The 21,689-nt window shown below is 33.1% G+C and overlaps 1 protein-coding gene across 1 annotated transcript; it reads right to left on the bottom strand.

The window, feature by feature from the left end:
* Positions 1 to 2,547: 2,547 nt before the first annotated feature.
* LOC145061158 (phosphatidylinositol/phosphatidylcholine transfer protein SFH12-like) lies at positions 2,548 to 7,304 on the bottom strand. The gene is made up of 13 exons (XM_079008557.1): positions 7,151 to 7,304; positions 6,858 to 6,927; positions 6,365 to 6,617; positions 6,155 to 6,254; positions 5,235 to 5,501; positions 4,701 to 4,778; positions 4,517 to 4,618; positions 4,373 to 4,422; positions 4,187 to 4,286; positions 4,015 to 4,101; positions 3,808 to 3,894; positions 3,175 to 3,657; positions 2,548 to 2,932 (listed from the first exon to the last, which is right to left on the bottom strand). Exons 2-13 carry the CDS (start codon positions 6,886 to 6,888, stop codon positions 2,846 to 2,848), a joined length of 1,725 nt encoding a protein of 574 aa, XP_078864683.1. The 5' UTR covers positions 6,889 to 6,927; positions 7,151 to 7,304; the 3' UTR covers positions 2,548 to 2,845.
* Between the last annotated feature and the right edge of the window lie 14,385 nt (positions 7,305 to 21,689).

Below are 21,689 nucleotides of genomic sequence, written 5' to 3'. Positions count from 1 at the left end.
CAATGGACCTTGGTCCCAATTATCATATTGGCATACCGTGCCTAGGGCTAACCCCTGGGTCTTCCTACTCATATCTACATGGACCGGCATTGTGGCCTTAGACCCATCCACACAAAGGGAAACTCACCTGGTACTGCTGAACTTGCTGGTAATCCCTCTGGCCGCTGTCTGACCACTCCCTCTGAACTGCTGCTCCACTAGCTCCCCGAGCTACCAATATCAATATAACACTTAGTCTAACTGTCCTCCGAAAGTTAACTAAGTGCACCCTGGTCAAAGTCAAAGTCTTGGTCAAAGTCAACCTTCCAGGTCAACCTTACTCGCCGAGTCTACGTACTGACTCACCGAGTTCATACGCTCAGAATCTTTTCATTCGTGACTCGACTCGCCGAGTCTACCGATTTCCGAGTCCTGTCCTGACCAACTCACTGAGTCCCCACTCAACTCACTGATCCGAGTCTTAACTCGAAGGGTTTAGGGTTTCGCGACTTGACTCGCCGAGTCCAAGAACAGACTCGCCGAGTCCAAGGCAATCTTCAACAAACTCGCCGAGTTGTTCATCCAACTCGTCGAGTTCATCTCCATCTTCATACTACTCGTCGAGTCCACTCGAAGGACTCGCCGAGTCTATTCAGCCCTTCAAATATTCCGAGGCTTTTGAGTCATGCATGGACTCCAAACTGTAGATCCACTCTTCTAAAGCCTATTCCTCACGTAAAGTGGCAAACTTTACGTGTAGCTAAGGAGATCTAGGCTCAAAACACTATAAACTAGGGTTTAAGACAAAGAGGCTTTACAATCAACCCATAGACTGATACTTTACGATTCTCTAGGCCAAGATACACTTAGATCTGAAGTATCAACTTCAGATCTGGGCTTCTAACTCGAAATGGTTCTTAAACTTGCCCTGAAAGCCCCAGATCACATGTTAAAGGTTGATCTATGAAAAAGAGTGAAGGTAGCGACTCAATACCTTCAAATGCTCTAGAAAATCCCACAAACTCTGGATCTACTGCCAATCCTTGAGTCCCCAATGGTTCCCTTCTTCCTTCTTCCTTCAAATCACCCAAAATGGCAAGAAAGCTTGAATGTGCAACAATTGGGGCTTAGGGTTTCGTATTCTAGATAAGAGAGGCTATAAGGAACCCTAAGGGAGAGAATGAGATGCTTAAATAGTGCACAAAGTCCCGGATTTAGGGTTTCCCTCTTCAAACCGAACTCGCTGAGTCCTCTTTGCCGACTCGCCGAGTCAGTTACTTAATCGATCCCCCGGATCCCGCTCCGACTCGTCGAGTTCCTCGCTGGACTCGACGAGTTGACCCTTTGACTTAGGGTTTTCTTTCCTTTCTTGGCCTTTCTGATTTTGAGTGTTACAACATTCATCATCCAGATGAACCTCGTAGATGTACAGCGCGCCACCAATAAGTTCATAATAGAAGAAATTGTTTAAATTCTTAACCAAGATTCAATGAGTAGTAAACCATGTTTTTGTTTTATTGTGTTGTAATTTCATGTTGAGTTGATCTTGTATTTTCATGTGTGATTTTGTACTTTGATTTCTAAATTTTAATAATGTAATATTAGTTATGTGTTTTCTTATTTCTTATTTCTTACAATATTAAATATCAGTATTAATGAAAATGTATAAATGAGATATATTTGGTATTGAAAGCTAATAAGTGTTAATTATAAATTAAATAATATATTTACGCTAAATATTATTAAAATTATGTAATTGTACAAAATACACATAAAAAATATAATAGGATGTAGTCATAACATATTTCATAAAATAAGGGTCATTGTTGTTATAAATTAAATAATATATTTATGCTAAATATTATTAAAATTAAGTAATTGTACAAAGTACGCATCAAAAATATAATAAGATGTAGTAGTAACATATTTCATAAAATAAGGGTCAATGTTGAATATTGCTGAAAGACTATTTTGTAAATTTGAAATATATATAATAAGATGTTAGTAACATATTTTTACAAATGTTATAATTATAACATAATTTTATAAGACAGCGGATCAATGTTGTAAGTTATAAGGGACCATAAGTATCAATATAATATTTACGTATTGCGTCGGTAGGCCAACAACCCCATTTCTACAAATACATTTAAAAAAAGACCCTTTCTACCAAGCTTATGAAAAACAATCCCCTTTTTCAAAAAAAAAAAAAAAAAAAAAAAAAAAAAAAAAAAACCTCGGTCGTGATGTGAATGGGAAAATCGTAAGAAAAAAAAAAGGCAACAAGAGGTGACTGGTGGCTAGGACTTGCTTTCAATCTCTTATTTGTGTAATAAACATTAATTTTCTCTTCATCATTATGATTGAGAATAGCCCTAGAAAATTTGTCCAGCCCAGTCTTGTTATATGTTATAAATACAGTTTCAAAGTAGGTTTGTTCTAAATATCACGCATGAGCATCTTGGAATAAAAACTTATAATCATATTTAATCGTGTAAATATTGTTAAAATAGGAATATTTTGTAATAGAACACAAAAGAAACTTGTAAAAATTTGTTGGAATAGGAGTAATACAAGACATATCAAGATTCATGTAATATTTCATAGGTTCATAAGACGAAACACACCTAAAGCTTAAGACGAGAAGCACCATCATTTGGCCTCCCACTCTCAAACTTTATCCCGTAGATACAAACAACGTATAAAGAATTCCAAACAATGTCAATAAATAAATACTTATACACAACCTTCCAAATCGCAACAAAACAAACCTTCATAGATAAACATGGGCTCAAAATCAACAACAGCACAGGGTTCTCACATTCCTTCCCTTCCTATGATCGTTTCACATCACAATACTCATACTTCAGAACCGGAAAAACCTCTTCTTTTTTTTCTTCTTCTCAAGGTACGCCATAACCTCTCGTTGTTGACAAAGTGATTCCTCCAAAGACTGAAAAAGAGCATAATCATGAAACATTTATAAAGAATACATAAATATGAGTTTATAACTCCACAAACTTGACTAAGACGGCATTCACATCTTTTGCACAGACCATAGTTCGATAAACATCTCTATACCACACAGTACGCATTATACAACACAGTACACAGTACACACCTATTTTGATGTGTTATGTTATGTTGTTTTTTGTCATGTCCTAACTTGTTTTGTAATATCATGTCATAAAGTACCTTTCGGGTAGCAACAAGTTCAATTTCCAAAGCTTCAACGCGTGACAAAGCCTTATTAAGGATTTCCTCTTTCTCAGGGGGCATTTGGTTTGGTTGGTTGTTAAGGATGATAACTTTTTCCTCCAATTCTCCCACGCGCTTCATCACTGAAAGGAACTCGGCAGCCGAGACGACAGGTGGCTGCAGCTTGTAAGATCCTGGCTGTTTTTTTACCATGTCATCATCATCATCGTGGATGCCAATAGAGTAAAGTGTGGCATTTGTAAGCCTTTTGGGCATGTTGTTTGTTATACGGACCATGGTCATAACTCCCATCACCAATGTCATCATGCCACTAAAAAGGTGGTTTCCTATTCCATCAGGAGAGATAGGTTTGCGAGCATCATGGATTGGATAATAAATAGAATCATCCATAGCTTTGTCAACTATGGGTATGTGGTCATTTGACTTTTCTACCCTTGGTTGGTGATTCTTCACCAAGTCCTGCAAAATCATTTCAACAAAAATTACACTAAGGAAAAATTTTCAAATTCGACTTTAGTAGTCGTTTGCAACCGAAAGAAAGGTCAGAATGGAATTGGATTCCGATTCCGATTAAGTACTATGGAATTAGGCGAACCAAGTGCCACTTACTTTTTCCTGTGATGAAATGAGACTTGGTTTCTTGATGTCCTCCTGCTTTTTGATAGATTCAAGGTCTTTGTTGGAAGCAGAGCTTTTCTATTGATGAAAAGGAGATTAGTTTCTACTTACATGGAACCAAATGCGGGGGTGGAATGGAATTGAATTCCAATTACAACAAAAAAGTAAATGATAATACATGTCGATGAAAGAAAATACCGTGTTTGCAGATTGACAATCTTCAGAAATTGTCTTCTCTTCTGGGATTTGATTCTTTGAACATTTGTGTTGACCATTATGGACCATCTACCACACCAAAATTAACACCACATTTAGCTTTTATAAAAATAGATACAAGATTTTTAATTAGAAAGTAAATCACATAACTAACCTTCATGATTTCCGGGTCTTGCCATGGGCCCTTGTCTGATCGCATGCAACCACCTTTATCAGCACAGTTACAAGTTCCACCCAAGAACTCTGGAAGTTGACTACTCACAAATAGGAAAAATAAATATTTACATATTATCTAAAGTTTATATCCATGAAATATTATTTTATAAAACTATAAAACTACCTAGCATCAATCATTTCCAGAAGCTGGTTTTGGAATTTGCTTCCCAAAACCTACATGTAAATAGAGCCATTGACTAGTCAACCCAATGATTTTTTCACCAAAAATGAAGTTCTCTTTTAGGTCAAAAAGTAAGAAAGAACTTACATGAATCTTAGCAGTAGTCTTTGGATCAAGGAATGATTTGACGGTGCTCCACAACATCCTAAACCCGGTCCCCGCATTGACAATGTACATTCGACATAGAGTCTATAAAAGGAAAACAAATTTATAATAAATTTGTGTAATTAAAACCTCTATTGTTTATTTTATGTTATTAAAAACTAAGTACCTCAGGATAGTTGTTTCCATCAATGTTCTGGAGAAATTGGATAAGTTCCCTAGCATTTTTGTTCATGTTCTTCAGTCCCTGATCCATAAACCAAGTAAAAAAAATATACAATATTTAGCAAATTTGCATTTTGAAGAGGTAAATCTTAGCATTACAAATAACGGTTTAAGTATATGTTGTTTATGTATAGATAATTAAGATTATTATTTTTTATCTAATGAATTTAGTAAGACCAAGACTTCAAGAAGGGCAATATATGAGTATTTTCTTTTCTTAATATAGAAAGCAACAACGGCTTAATAAAGCAAGTTAAGAAAATAATACTTTTCCCTTTTAACCCCTAATTTGTTTTATAAATTTGACCTCATTTATGTTTCACTTCCATGGTGTGTCATCATTTTCCCAAATAATTTTTTTAAGCATTGACAACATTTTACTTACCACTCCTTCCATTTTGCAAATGTGCCTTTATTTTCTTAAATATTTTTCAAACATCATTTATCGAGACAACATTTTATCCAAACTGTAACTTACCACTCCTTGTACATCAAGTATGGTGGTGCTTTGATCAATGTGCTTTTTGGCAGCGATAGAGCAAGCTGGGAATTTATCAATAAACGTCCTTTCAAACTCTTTTACATGGTACTTAACATAACGCTCGAGTGTTGTGACTTGCATGAGTTTGGTAGCATCAACTCTACCAAGTTGCTCAATATAAATAGGTCTTCCTTCCTTATCAACCCCATGGTGTCCTTGAGGATAGTATTTAAAAACATCCTCTTTTTCCTGGAAATCAAAATCCTAAACAAAAAAAAAGATGCAAATAGTTAGATTGCCGCATATAAGTTTCTTTTGCTACACAGGATACGACTACATAAAAAGGGATTGTCAAGGTTTTTAGGGCTATCTTTAATAATGAAGATGATAAGGGCGTTGGCGTCTTTTTCAAGACAAGAGATAAAAGTGAGTCCATATCACATGTTTTTGGGTTGCACTAAAATTTTGCAATTTTGTTTTATTGACATTTGTCCTAAATGCAATACAAGACCCTTTGTTCATGTGGTTTGCTAGACAATAGATCTCAAAGTAAGTCTTTATCCGATCTGTTTGGGTGGAACAAAAAATTACAATTCTTGTCACATCGACATTATTGTTGGCCCAAATCCAATGTAAATCAAACCTGATACATCCTTCACATCTTTTTGGGCGAGTCAATTTTTCTTTTTAAATTTTATTTTATAACATTGACATCAGCCTCTTTCTCAGACCAATGCATAACAAACTTGATACAAGACTATTTGTTCATGTTTCTTTGCAAGAAATGAGAACAACAGTGAGTCCATGGTTAAACCTTTTTGAGTGAAACAAATGATTGCGACTTTTGTCCGGTTAGGGTCCCATTCCAATGTGTAAAAAAACAGGGTTATAGAGCCGTTTTGAGATAACACAAGTACCTCCATGATTGTGTCTGTACCATAATCCTTCCTCCATTTAATCATATCAGCCCACATTTGTTTAGTCTTTTCAATATCAAATTTCCTTGCCTTCAAAAATCTGTTTCATCGATCACCATGTCAAAATATCACCCATTGTTAACTACAATAGTAGATGAAAATTATAAACCCTACACCAAGAACAAACTCAAAAGGGATTATTATGATAACCTTAACATCATGTGGTAATCATCATGTTTTGTGGGTAATAATTCTTCCAAGATCAAAGCTTGACGAAAAGCATCAACTATTTTCAATTCGTCTGCATCATGTACATGCTCAACAAGAGACACGACTTTCCCATTTTTCCTGCTTTTCTTGCCAAAAGAAGTCCTAAATTTGTTGGAGGCATTTATCGCTCTTTGCTTAAAGGAAAGCTTATACTTCTTCTCCTCCGAGTATTCATTGTCGGTTTTTCCTAAACCTGTTGAAAAATCGTAACTTCATTTCCAAAATTTTCAGGGATATGCCATTGAGAATTCAAAGATTCTATTAAGAAACGGGTATCACAATTTCTATCTTATATTCGTATAGCACTTGTTCCTATGTTTGTTCTACGTTTCTAACTCAATGGATATATCTTTGACCAAAAAGTCAAACATGAATCCTACAAAGAAGATAGGAATAGAGAAGAGAAGAGAAGAGTATTGAAAGAAAAATATACCGGCAATAGGTCCAGACATTCTGGAACTCATGATTGCTGCCGTTTTGAACTTGAGGCCCTTGTCAAATGCCTACACCATGTACCAAATACACATCAGTTTAAAAAAACCATACAAATTCATCACTCGGGGTTTTAAACTTGTAATAGCAACTACAAAACGTATATAAACAAACCAAAAAACCATAGGAAAACCAAAACTAAGGAGCTAAGGAAGGTAGAGCTTAGAAAAACAAGTGATGATTTGAGCTAGAAGTGAAAGAGAAGTAATCTGAGCTCATAGAAATGGAACTTACAGAAATTATGGCAGGACAATCGATGAAGGAGAAATGGAGGTTGTTTTAATATCTCATCATTCAAAAAAGCAAATCATTAAAAAAGTAATCACCGTCCAATCGATCATGTAGAGAGAGAAAGAATCTTGTGGGGAGGAATATATTTGATTTTAGGAAGTCTTCTTCAGTCGACGTGATCATATCTGTAATTCAAGACATGGCAGCCACTATGAATGTGATGTAGACATCTCTGTCATGACTCATTTATATTTATGTGTATGCGTGTCCATGTATTTTTGTATTTATGTGGATGTATGTTTTGTTAGCGGAGAGAGTGCTTCCCCACATAGCCCGCCAGCGGGAAGATGAAACCCCTTTTTTACACGGTAACTAACTTAACTACTTTAGCGATCAAATATATATATATATATATATATATATATATATATATATATATATATATATATATATATATATATATATATATAGGGTTCAATTGAGAAAAAAAAAAGGTTGAGAATAAGGGAATCATTCTCAGCCAATCATTTATTTTTGCCGCAAAAGCCTCCAACGTACCGGCAGAAATGGGAAACAAATGCACATGTGTTTTGCAACATAACATATTTCCTTAAACTATGCTAATAATTACCTTAATATATACAAAAACATAGTTTTTTTCGTTTTTTTTTTATTTTTATAAGCTATTTTTATCAAAAAATGATTTTAAATATACTAAAATTCATGATTTTTTTTTTCTACAAATAGACATCCATATTGATATAGTTTTAAGATAAAATAAAAAAAAAAAAAAAAATTTATTTTCAGCTATCGTTATTCATAAATGAATAACAATGCATCAGGTTTTATTACAGTACATTCGTTATTCATTTATGAATAAAAAGTATGATTTTTTTTTACAATTTAAATATCATTCATATATGAATATAGCATATAATAAACATAGTATATTTATATTTTAATATTGGACGATGAATTCAATTGTGAATATTAACATAGTATATTCACTTGTGAATATTAGATGATATATTCACTTATGAGTATTAAATGGTATATCACATGTGAATATTAGATGGTATACTCACTTATGAATATTACATAGTATATTCACATATGAATATTACAAGGTATATTTACTTATGAATATTGAAGGTATTTTGACAAATATATATAATTTTTATATGTTATTCACATATGAATAACATACAGACTTGCATATTTGTTTTGTGTTTTTAATAATCATATACTGATTTAGGTGAGAAAACATATTTATATGTGAATATAACGTGCTAATTTAGTTTATGCATTTCATCAAACAGTTGGAGTGCAAACAAGTAAACTATTTTAAAAATGTTAAAAACATCAAGTTATCAATTCCAAATCATCATATACTTCCGATTTCGACTTCAGATATGACATCCTATCTCTGATCGATTTCTCAATTTGATTTTGATTTCCGAAAATCCGATTGGGAACCTGTGATTATCGATTCTAAATCCCTCAATGTCGACTGTGACTACGAGTCCAGAACTCCGATTCCAATTTCATGAACAGCGAAAAAATTCCGGTTTAGTTGAAGAAATCTAGATGATTATTGAAGGTTGGAGGAAAAATTTTGATGATGAACGAACAGTTATCGAATTCTCTATAGTTACGTATTTGAGATTGAAGGTTATTATGATATTTACAAGTTTGTTACCGTGTCTTTTATGCATAGATTAAATGAGTGGCTGAGAATGATTCCCCCATTCTCAACCTTTTTTATTTTCTCAATTGAACCCACCTCTATATATATAGGGTTAGGTTCATTTGAGACCACCTATATTTTGTGAGACCGTGAGACGCATTTTTTTATTTTTTCTTAGTTAATTCAAGTTCCAAAAATAATATTTAAAAAAAGAATTTTTGGATTTTTCCATTTATTTTGCATTTTAAAATTAATTTTTAGAATATGTACAGTGTAATCTTCTATTAGAATATTTCACATATTTTTTCAAAAAAAATGGAATTTATTTTTATTTTTATTTTTTTTATTTTTTTTAGTTAATTCAAGTTCCGAAAATAATACTTTAAAAAAGAATTTTAAGATTTTTCCATTTATTCTGCATTTTAAAATTATTTTTTAGAATATTTCAGTGTAATATTCTATTAGAATATTTCACGTATTTTTCAAAAAAAATGGAATTTATTTTTATTTTTTTTTAGTTAATTCAAGTTCCGAAAATAATATTTAAAAAAAAAAATTAGATTTTTCCATTTATTCTGCATTTTAAAATTATTTTTTAGAATATGTCAGTGTAATATTCTATTAGAATATTTCACGTATTTTAAAAAAAAACAGAATTATTTATTTATTTATTTATTTTTTTTAGTTAATTCAAGTTCCGAAAATAATATTTAAAAAAAGAATTTTTGGATTTTTCCATTTACTTTGCATTTTAAAATTATTTTTAGATTTGGTCTCACGGTCTCACAAAATTAGAATGGTCTCAAATGAACCTGAACCTATATATATATATATATATATATATATATATATATATATATATATATATATATATATATATATATATATATATATATAATGTGGATGGTATTATTGTGTGGATGTAGAAATTAATGTGGACCAAAAGTTTAAAATACATAATCTAATAGAATACATATTCTGATTGAATGGACATTTTGAAGAATAACAAATTTTTGAATCATGAGTTGAAGAATAACAACATTCTTAAAATCATTTATTATTAACATTATCGAAGAATCTAAGGTCCAAAAATAAACAAAAAAAAAACAATTTTTATTGTCATATTCTATAAAAATACAATGTTATTTTTTGAATTTTTGCCACATTATTAGAATACAAGCTTTTTACTGAATCATTCTTGAAAAAATCTTCATTCTATTAGAATACAATGTCATTCATGAAATAATCTTCATTCTCATTCTTGTTTCATGCTGTTATATTTTGATATTTTGGTGTGGTGAATTTCAGTTGTCATGAAATTGTCTCTTAATTTCCATCCACCATTGTTGTTCTAAACAACTTTGCTATATTCTAAGTGGTCCTAAAACAAAACACATACAAATGTAAGAAATCATTTCATAAAATGTGACTCCAAAAATACAATCATTTCAGAATACATTATAAAAGAATAAAACTATAAGTTTTAACAAAATGTTAGGGGTGAGCAAACCCGAACCAAGAAACCGACAAAAATCGACGAAACCGAAACCGAATCAAAACCGACGGTGTGGGTTTTAAATTTGTAAAAACCAAGGTTTCGGTTTTGCATCTAGAAACCGACCCAACAACCCGAAAAACCGACCCCTCTTTAGAAACCAAGAAACCGACCCAGTAAACCCGCAAACCCGATGCTTTCTACTGATTATTTTATGTTTATATATATATATATATATATATATATATATATATATATATATATATATATATTAAAAAATAAAAATAAATAAAAGAAGCCTAGGTCATTTACTCCCGTTTTCGTTTTGCCCTACTTGGTACTCGACTACTCGCAGTCTCGCATTCCCCATCGGTGCATCACATTGAAGACGAGTATACAATTGAAGAGTGAAGTGAAGGTCCTCCGTCCTCCGGCGCTCAGCCGCTCGCACACATCCGAGGCTCCGAGCCTCCGACGCCACCAACGAGACCTATAACGGAACCCCAAACCTCCGGCGCCACCAACAAGACCTGCAACGCCTCTCAATCGTCAAATACGGCTCGTTCCTTACTTAGTTTTGTGTAATGTGACTCGTTTACAACTGATTTCTGATTTCAATGTTGTGTTTATTTTCTGATTTCCCTTGTTGTGTTTATGTTCTGAATGTTATGTTCATGTAGAATGTTCAATGTGTCGCTGATTTCGTTTTTTTTTTCTGATTTCTGTGTGTTTATGTTCTGAATGTTGTGTTCATGTAGAATGTGTCAATGTGTGTCTGATTTCTCAATTTGCCTCTGATTTCGGTTTTTTTTTCTGATTTGGGTTCGTGACCTCGTTCCAAGCATTTAAGAATTCTGGAAATCTTGCTGAAATCTTATTACTCTTATTATGTTTACTTGCTATCAAAATATTCAAGGGTTTTTGTTAGATTTTTCCTGAAATCTTACTATGAAATGTTGATAAATATTGCTGTGAAATGTTGATAAATCTTGCTGTGAAATATTGCTTAAATCTTGCTGTGAAATATTGCTTAAATCTTGTTGTGAAATGTTGATAAATATTGCTGTGAAATGTTGATAAATCTTGTTGTTAAATGTTGATAAATATTGCTTAAATCTTGCTGAATTGAAGCTTTTTATTTCCTAAAATCTTTTGGTGTACATATGGATTGTTGATTGTTTTTTTTCTATGTAGATGAAAAAGTCTCAACTAGATGCACAAACTGTTGATGTTGATGCTCCACAAACTGTTGATGTTGATGTTGATGTTGATGTTGATGAAGGAGATGATGAAGAAGTTGCAGATAATAAAGGTGGTGGTCATAGAGTATCGTGGGTATGGCAACATTTTGATCGGGATGCCGTAAAGAAGGGTGCTAAGAAAGTGAAATGCCTATATTGTTCAACAATGACGCGAGAGAAGTTGGTGCCAATAGAAACCGGTAAATATTTTAATATTTTTTACATAATTATAAGTTTGTAATTATATATGTTTATAATTAATTAATTACATACTATTGTTTTGTACTTTTGTGTTTGTAGAGGAATTGGGGTGTGGTCAAAGGAGTTGCATGGATGAGGATTTTACTTGAATTTTAAAGGTTTATAACTCAATTATTATAATTTTATACTTTTACACAAGTTTATTACTCAATAATCATTGATCAATACTAATGTTTTTTGGTTTGTAGATGAATGGGGAATTGGTGAAGAGATTTACATGGATGTGGATTGAAGATTTGTGCTTGCGTGTTTTGGACTTTTAGTTGTAATCGACTATTTGACTATTCCGGACTTTATGTTTTAGTTTGATTGTGTGGTTGGTTGTATTCGTCTAATCGACAATTTTGGACTTTGTGTTTTAGTTTGATTGTGTGTTTGGTTGTAATAGACAATTTGGTGTAAAACTCATGTTTTTTGAAGTATTTAACTTTGGTGTTTTTTGAATTATTTAACTAATTGTTCCATTTCTGGAAAATGGGTTCAAACCCAAAACCCATGGGTTTAAACCCAAAAACCGTAAGTGTATGGGTTGAACCCAAGAAACCGAGAAACCGCCCAAACCGATATCAGAAACTGAGAAACCGAACCGACCAGAAACCGATCCTATCGAGTTCTGAAAACTAGAAACCGATCATTTACGGGTTGGGTTGGGTTGGGGTCCCAAACCGACCCATGCACAGCCCTACAAAATGTGATATATGTTAAAGAATAAGATATAAATTCTAGTTGAAATCCAACAAAGAATTAGCTCATTGACCCTACTATGTAAAGAAAAAGTCAGCAACTTTCAAAGCAAAATATGAATCTTTCTACCTACATATATAAGAACAAAAATATAGTTTTACTTACCCAATTTAATGGATTCCCAAACTCAGCTTCTTATTTCCTGAAAAAATAATTACACATGTAATTATCATTGTGCAAACTATTTTAATAGTGCCTACATTACAATTGCAACTAAAAGGAGACTATGCAACAAAAATCCGTATTAAATGACAAAATTGAGTCCAAATAGTCGACAAAAAACCACCTTATACAAAGGAGAACAAAAATTGTTGAACGTTTTTTTATGAACATTTTTAAAATGACTAATGTGACCTAATAATAAAAAATCATATTGTTCCTTGATTATAACTATGAATGTATGGATAAGTATGTAGTTTTACAATTATAATCACCATAAAAAAATTGAGTCCAAACAGTCAACGTTTTTGGATGAACATTTTTCAACAAGATCCTTTTTAAAATAAAAAAATACAAGAGCTTTGAGACCATCGTCTCCAATATTTTGTTCGTTAACTTCTAATTTATGAACTTAACAATTCAAAAGCAAAATTGCAATTAGTTAAATTCAATGTTAACAAATATCTATATAATGTCAAACAAAAGAAAAGTTAATTACTATGAACAAATGGGAAATCCGATTAAAACAACATGATATACATATATAAAAGAAAAGTTAATTATACTTACTTTTTTGACCTCCCATCGTTCAACAACATGAACACGTCGTTAATTAGGATAGTGTAATCGTTAATTGGGATAAAGATTCCACATGATCATAGAATTCTTGAAGATAAGGAGGACATCGGATCGATATGCGTTGATTGACGATGATGGGGCTGAAAGTCAATGGAATGGTAGGTATAAGATTTTGAGGGTGTCAATGGAAGAGGAAATAGGGTTTTAAATAAAGTAATTTACCTAAATTAAAGGGTAGATGATTTAATTAATTATTTGTTAAAATTAAATAATACTTGGCCCATATTAATCCCTACATCCATACAATATTTGTTCATCCACATTTAAACCTACCTCTCTCTCTCTCTCTCTCTCTCTCTCTATATATATATATATATATATATATATATATATATATATATATATATATATATATATATATATATATGGAATTAGGAACTTAAAGAACTAACTTTTTAAATTTTCTTATTAAATTTACTTTTTTCCTAACTTTTAGAAATTAAAACACATTTATATTATACATTCACACAAACTATACAATCCCAACCACGACTACCACACACGCTTCCATAACCCACCGTTGTGACCGCCACCACCGCCAACCATAGCCACCGCCGCCATCACCAACTACCAACAACTGCTGGCGAGGATGTTCGAACAGTCCTGTGACAATGTGACAACCGAAACAAAAGCATCACTGACCACCGCTAGGAATCAACATAAAGATTATAATAAAGAAATATATTCAATTACCAAACTCTATCATTACGATGGATAGACACAAAAATAAATGTGTGAAAAACAGAGTCTTCTTACAATAAGGTTAACGTATTTAGAGAATACATAACAACATGATTCCAGAAATATAAACTTCGTAGAAATCCGACTTCGTATAGAAGAGATATGGTGTTTATAGTAAATAAATACATACCGCACACAATAAGTTACGGCTTCAAAAACTACGAGAAAAACGTTTAACTTATAATGAAAGTCGCCACCAGAATAATCGTAATACCTATCAAAACATAAATTTTGAGACAAATAACGCCTAAAAATGGAGTCCGTATGAGAGAGATATGATTTTTAACAGTTATAAAATATAGGCTAAAAACAAAAGTTAAAATTTGTCAAAACATCCAAAAAGAAAGTTGTAGTCTACGTCGAGATCTACAAAATGATACAAGAACCATCGAAAACAAAAACCGTATGCAAAAGAATTTTCAAAGTAAAAATCACCTACGCACGCAACACTATGCATTACGTACTACGCTCAATCTGACATCTAGATCTGTCAGGATACGGGTGATGTGGCACCCTATATGGAGAACAGGTGGTAGCTTCCTGATGGAACCACGCACATTGTTGGATTAGTGTCTAAGTCCATAACTATTTTGGTATGTACTTGACCCGATTATGAGCATGGTCCTTTTGGGTTGCCTTCACCATAGCAATATGTAGGATGAATTAAGGAGAGAGAGGTTTAAATATGATTTATTAATATATTATGAGAATAATATATTAAAGGAGAAATCATATTGTTTAATTAATATTAGTCAAGAATTAATTAAGAATTAATTTTGTGGCTAAAAGAGATTAATTAAACTTAGGGGACTGGACTGCAATTATTGGATAATTGAGTTATTGGGCTAAGGAATGCTAAAGGAATAAGGGGTGAATGAAATTATGATGGAAGCCCATCATATTTTCGTCCATGGCCTTATCCAGAAGGTTCCATGGGCTGCTTAGAGTTTAAGCTGTCCATTAGGGTTTTGACTGAAACCCTAGCAGCCTACACAAGTATATAAAGGACCCCTTAGGCCCCAAAAACGTGGGCAACTGATTCTCTAGGGTTTCCAGCCGGTTTTTGGCAGCCTCTCTTCTTCTCCTCTTCATCCAAGTTGCATATGGTGTTTGTGACTCCATTAGAGGTGCAACACTTGAGGCACTAAGCTTTTGAAGCCAATCCAAGCAAGGAATTGATTGTTATTGCTATATAACAATCAAAGGTAATTCTCTAAACCCTAATTCAGTTTATAATATGTTAGATCTAAGTTTATTAGTCTTGGATTCAAAGCATGTACAATAGAGAAACCTAGATCCAAGCATTAGGGTTTGTATGAGCACATAGGATTGTTCTTATGCCTAAAACCCATCAGTGGTATCAGAGCCTTGATTGGTTTCAGTTGTATTTGATGCTTATATGTTTTATTTACTGAAAAAAAAATGATTTTTGGCCTCTGCCCGACCTGACTCGGCGAGTCAGTGGATGAACTCGGCGCGTCCAGGGGTCAGACAGAGGGAATTTCGGGTTTTCGCTGTTGTTTTGACTTGGACTTGATGCTTAGTTTGTTTTATAAAGTTAAAATCCGAATTTTATCTTAATTAAGTGTTTATCCATGCCAAAACAATAGATAATTTCAAATCTTTTAAATATTGATTGTTTATGTGATAAATATGGATTATTTAAATTTATTTGGTAATTATCTAATGACTAAAATAAGATTAGGTCAAATATAGATAATGAATAAATTAATTGTTTAACTTATATTATTTGTTATTTGATCCTTTGTGATGTGAAAAAGTTTCAATTGCACCCTTTAGGTTTTATAGTTTAAATTTGAACTTAAAAGTTTTTGTTTATGAAATTTAAATAAGTTAAACCCTAATGTTTTGAAATGTTTCAAAACTTGCCCTCAAGTTTTGGAATTTTAAATTTGATTAAAAGTTTAATTTTGAAATGTTAAATTCTAAAACCCTAGTAATTTGAAAAGTTCAAATCACACCCTTATGGTTTTATTAATTAATTAAAGTGTATAATTAAAAGTGATTTAATAATCCCATCAAGTTTTTGGTTTACATTTAATTAAATTAAAAGTATAATTTTACTAAATTAAACCATCTAGTATTTTAAAAGTGTAAAATACACCCTATACTATATATAACATTAAAAGTCTAATATTATATATGTATGAGTAATCAGTCAGTCTTACCGTTAGTAGGCCTCATTCACGAAGCTGGTCTATAAGGGGTGTTTAAGGAAATTGCCTATAAAATGGCGATTGAATGGGTATCCACTCTTACCCACCTCACTCTTGACTAGTGGAGGGTCGTTAGCCGAACGGGTAGGATAGGACAGAAACCTTCCATTATAAGTATAATGAAGTACAAAGTAACTAAATGCCTTTTCAAATTCCCAAATCATAGTTACTTTAGGAAAAATGTGAAATTGTATACTAATCCATAGAATTACACTTCGTACCCCTGTCAAACGTTAGTGGAGCGTGTGTGGTTAACCGGCACACTAATTTGGGGATGACATTGGTAGCGGAGGGTGACTCGATGTTTGTCATAGATCAATGGAGCGTGTGTGGCTAACTGGCACATTGATTAGGTGATTGTAGCATTGGGTGCACCACGTGATTCGTATGGTTATTCATACCTTGTTTGTGATCCTCGGCATCCCAGTCACAAATAGTAGGGCATAATCGAGATTAAACATGCCATTGAAAAGTTCAATGAATCTCAAAAGATCTAGGAGTTTCAATTCATTTAAAACTTAAACTTCCTTTTCGTTTTTCATGGTGGAAATTGGTAAATCGTCATTTACCTACCTTCAAATATTTTGCAACTAGACTACGACATCCCTTTTCTAGGTTGTAGAATATTGTGTTGGATCCTAGCTTGATGTTTCATTTGGGTGTTGCATCAAGAGTTCTAATCAACTTAACTTGAAATTTCTCCCGTTTTGTAGATGTCTGAATCTTACAATGGTCTTCCCAAATCCTTTGGAACAAGCTTTCCAAATGAAGATGACATTCCGAGATACGATCAAGGAAATGAGAGTCATGCTTCACTTCCTCCACCTCCTCCAATTATTCTCCCTGACCCACAAGTTCAAAGGCTTGAAAAGTTCAAGCTCACTCAAGCCCTTTTGGCAAGTAAACACGAAGATGGGAAACATGTGTGTGCATACGTCTTAGAGATGAAGTCACACATTGATAGGTTAAACATGCTGGATGTCGAGATTTCAAGTGAGCTGGCTGTTGACTGGGTTCTTCAGTCACTTCCTGAATCATATAGTGAGTTCGTTAGAGAGTACTATATGATGGACCACGACGTGACCCTTATTGATTTCACCTATTTGCTTATAGCTGCTGAATCAGCAATGATTTGGCGTGCTAATCAAGCAAATTTGTCTTGTGAATCAAACTCCCAAACTTCAATGGACACTGGCAACATTGGAAGTCCAGAAAGAACTAAATCTGTGATTGTCCGATGTGCTGTGCCAAAGGAGTCCATTTGCTTTTATTGCCAAGAGAGGGGGCATTGGAGACGAAGTTGCCCTAACTACCTGAGAGATCTAAGAGATGGGAGAGTCAAGACATTTGGCTCTACTTCAGGTAAGATCCATTATCTAACTCTTTTAAGTTCCTATTCTAGATTCTTAATACATGATGTGATAAGATTGCATTTTGATGTTTTGTAGGATCGAAGAAAAGAGAGGAAGCTTAAGGGAAGAAGTGAGCTGAATCTGATCGTGAAGAAATGGATTTCGATCGCATTACTTGAAGATTGGATTCTTGAGCTACTACTTGGAGTTAGAATAGATTGTTAAGAAATATGTAATAACATAGTTTTTCAATTGAGTTTCATTGTAAGGACAAATTTTTCCGCAATAAAATGATTTTTGATTTTATCTTATTTATCCTTGTGATGGCATGTATAAAAAAATTGATGTTTGAATGTTTCTATTATTAGCAACAATGGATTTGATTCTTAATTGTATTATTTGTGGAAACATCAAAAGTTTACCAAATAGGGAGAGTTTCTCATCGCCCAAGTTTCAATTGGACAGAAACTTGGAATCATGCAATGTGTATTGTATGATGAATGGAAAACTTTCACATTTGGGAAACTTAGACTAATCCTTTGACAAAGTGTCAATTGAAGGACTAGGAGATCAAGTACACTAGGTTGTGCGTTGATCAAGTCCACCACAAGAGTGACAAAGATATTCGTCATGATTTACTAAAGTTTAGTAAATATGATTATACTTATAAGATTGAGTGTAATTCTGAGTTGATTGAAAAGGTTTCAATGAATAGTAGAACGAATAAAGAAGAATCAAGTAGGCAGAAAGATAAAAGTTTCTCTTTTCTAAGAAGAAGGGAGAGTACCTTTTATTGTGTTTTATGATAAGTCTTAAAGATTAAGAACCATGTCTCAATAGATCCTCTAAGTGAGTCTTAGTGCAATTGCATGTCTAAGAAGAGGAATCAGTGTTGTAGAAATGGTTAAATCAATAAGTCAATCATACTTCGTTCCAATATCAAGTCTTAGAGTCAAGATTATGACATTGAGTAAAAAGTCTTAAGTAGGTTTATAACACTTAACAAATGTGGAATTTGGAAATGTTTTCTTATTCTTGCACATTTGAAATTGGTAAGTTGTGATGTCTTGGATAAGACAAAGACCAACTAGGACCAATTTGTGAAGTGTTTTGTCTTGATAATAACTACACTAACTCTTGAATATTTGCTTTGTCAAGAAATGTTTCTTGACAAGAGAATCTTATATATCAAGGAGTCAGTGGGAGTCTTAATGGTCTTGAAGGGTTTCAAGAACAAATCAAGAATAAACCTTATAGATCATCACTAGCACACGACTTGAAGTTTACAACCTGTCGTACTGACATTATTTTGTTTCTATGCCATTCCAATTAAGTTAATTGTGTATGTGAGTTCTATGAGATCTCATTTGAACGCATACTAGAGCCTTAGTCGATGGAAAGTACATTGATATGTAAGGACAAGTTACTAAACTACTTGGAAGACATGGTGGGCACTCGTGTTACCATAAGGCAAGAAATCAAGATTAAGAAAGTTCAGTCCATATGAGTTTGGATTTGTCGCAAACCTTGGTTTTGGCAAATTCACATGGATAGGAACTCATACACCATAAAATCTAAGTGTCATAAGATTCCCTCCTTCATGAAAATGACTGTGAGGAAATGCTTTCACTAAGAGAGATTTTAAGAAGATAGCAATTGTGAAAATTGTATTCTCAAATTCGATTATGGTTACGGCATCCCTTTCCATAGTTCGAATTATGAGATTTGGCAATTAGTTTCAACATTTGGAACTTAGTAACATAAGTTCTGAATTTTTTAAGCACACATATGAGCTATCTAAGGCAAAGGTGTATAAGTTTAAGAAGCTTAGATAAAGGCTTGTCGAAGCATCTGGTATTAGAAATATGAATTTCAGAAATTCAATAAGCATTGTTTTCTGAAAGTTCATTTGTTTTCTGAATACATGTCAAAGCTAGTGGGAGCATAAGTGTTATGCTTATATGATAATAATCATCATGATAGTGGGAGCATAAGTGTTATGCTTGTATGATTATTATGGCGAGTATTGCAAGTTAGCAATATTAATTATAGAAAAACAAAGATTCAATTTGCAAAGTTGCATGGGTTGAAAAGTTGTTTTAATATAATTAAGGGAGAGAATATTATACTTCATTTCAATATCTAAAGCTTAGATTGAGAAATTTTAATATTTTCAGTCAAAGGATATATTGTGTGTTCTTAAAATTCGATTATGATTACGGAATCCCTCTTCATAGTCCGAATTGTGAGAACATGACACATAAAATATTATGGCAAAAGATTGGTAAAGTATCACATCTTTATGTAAGACATTATGCATCGTGTCCCATACGCTTTGGGTATAGGATCGATTGCAAATGCTATAATATTTACCATTCTAAAATTTTTCAAATGTCTAGCACATTAAGAGGGAAAAAGGACTAGAATGGATTTTGACTAAAAATTATTAAACAACTATCAAAGGACAATCCAAAGTTCGCTGAGGATTGGTCGCTTGTGAGTAGTTGGAAGTATGGTATTGGATGGACCATATCGACATTATTATGAATAGATAAGATTCTATTAAGAATGATCTGTCATATGGCAAATGTGGAAATGTTTCCATATTGGGAGTTGGATATTGAGATTCTGTGTCTAGATTAGAAAACTTTATGCAAGAAGGATGTTCAAAGGAATGTACTTTGAATGTGAGACTTCACGTCTATGGAATTGTCTTGTAACAATTTCTAAGAAAGTAATTTGTAATTTCATTAGCCAAGTCTTGGTGAATTTTGTGCTATGACTTTACGAAAGGATCGTTGCGTAAAATGTTAGAATCTAGCATATTCTAGTAGTGGAAGAACCTTGTGTTCTTACACTAATAATGGGGATTGAGGAATTGTGAAATGAGAATCATTGGAAAAGTTTTCAATTGTTCTATTTCACAAAGCATGGACCATAGGAAACAAAGTGTGCATGCTTAGAGCATGGGACAATTGTTGTTGTAATTCAAGTAATGAGTTGATTATCCGAAACATTAAATGATAAATAATGAGTGATCAATATGGTGGATAAATAGAAGTGTTTTATTTACTCTCACAAGTTTGGGGCCATATAGGATTAAGTATTATTGTCTTGTTTCAGCTTGCATGTTTTTGACTTCCAGAATAACTAGGTTATTCAAACATCCACATTCGGTCATACGTTGGGAGTAGGTATGAATAAAGACTGTCATGAATATGTCTGTAGATTGTCTAAAGTGTTTAGACATAGCACAAGTTTGCTGCAGAGTTCATGAGTGCTTTGATAAGATTAGAGTATTGGATTAAACCCACGCTCACTTGGATCACTTCATAGATTTATCACGAGTGATTAGTGAGACAATAATATTGTATATTCTTGAAACCGAGACATGTGAGTTGTTATTTGTTGGTCGGTTGCACATTGATAATAAGTAAACGCACTAGTAACTTGGTGTTATAAAACTTATTGTTGTGTGTGATTCGATCAGTAAACTCAAGTGAGCATTTGAGTCGAAGTTTATCCATTCCTTTTATCCAAAGTGGGATAAAAGCGATATCTGTGGGCCTCTCGATGATTTAGTGATGACACCTAAGCGCTTGGCCAAGCCGGGACTAAGTTGATGTGTTCAATTGTAGTCTGTTGTCAGTCGTCATAAATCGGAAGTCGGGAAACAGTATAGAGAGAATGATTGAAATTCATGTCTTTTGTCTATACGATATCTTGAGAATGGAGGAATATATAATCCCTTATCTAGAGGACACGATATCTGATAAGATCAGAGTTGACAGTGGTTTTGAAAGCTACGATTGCTGATCAGGTTCTGAATTCATACAGAAAGTAGTTATTAGACTTATCCAAGTGGGAGACTGTTGGATTAGTGTCTAAGTCCATAACTATTTTGGTATGTACTTGACCCGATTATGAGCATGGTCCTTTTGGGTTGCCTTCACCATAGCAATATGTAGGATGAATTAAGGAGAGAG

This window comes from Lactuca serriola, chromosome 7 (genome assembly GCF_051521515.1).
Source record: "Lactuca serriola cultivar US96UC23 chromosome 7, Lser_US96UC23_V15, whole genome shotgun sequence".
Classification (NCBI taxonomy): Eukaryota; Viridiplantae; Streptophyta; class Magnoliopsida; order Asterales; family Asteraceae; genus Lactuca; species Lactuca serriola.
The sequence above is the reverse complement of the archived record's forward strand: the minus strand, read 5'-3'. Positions and strand labels throughout refer to the sequence as shown.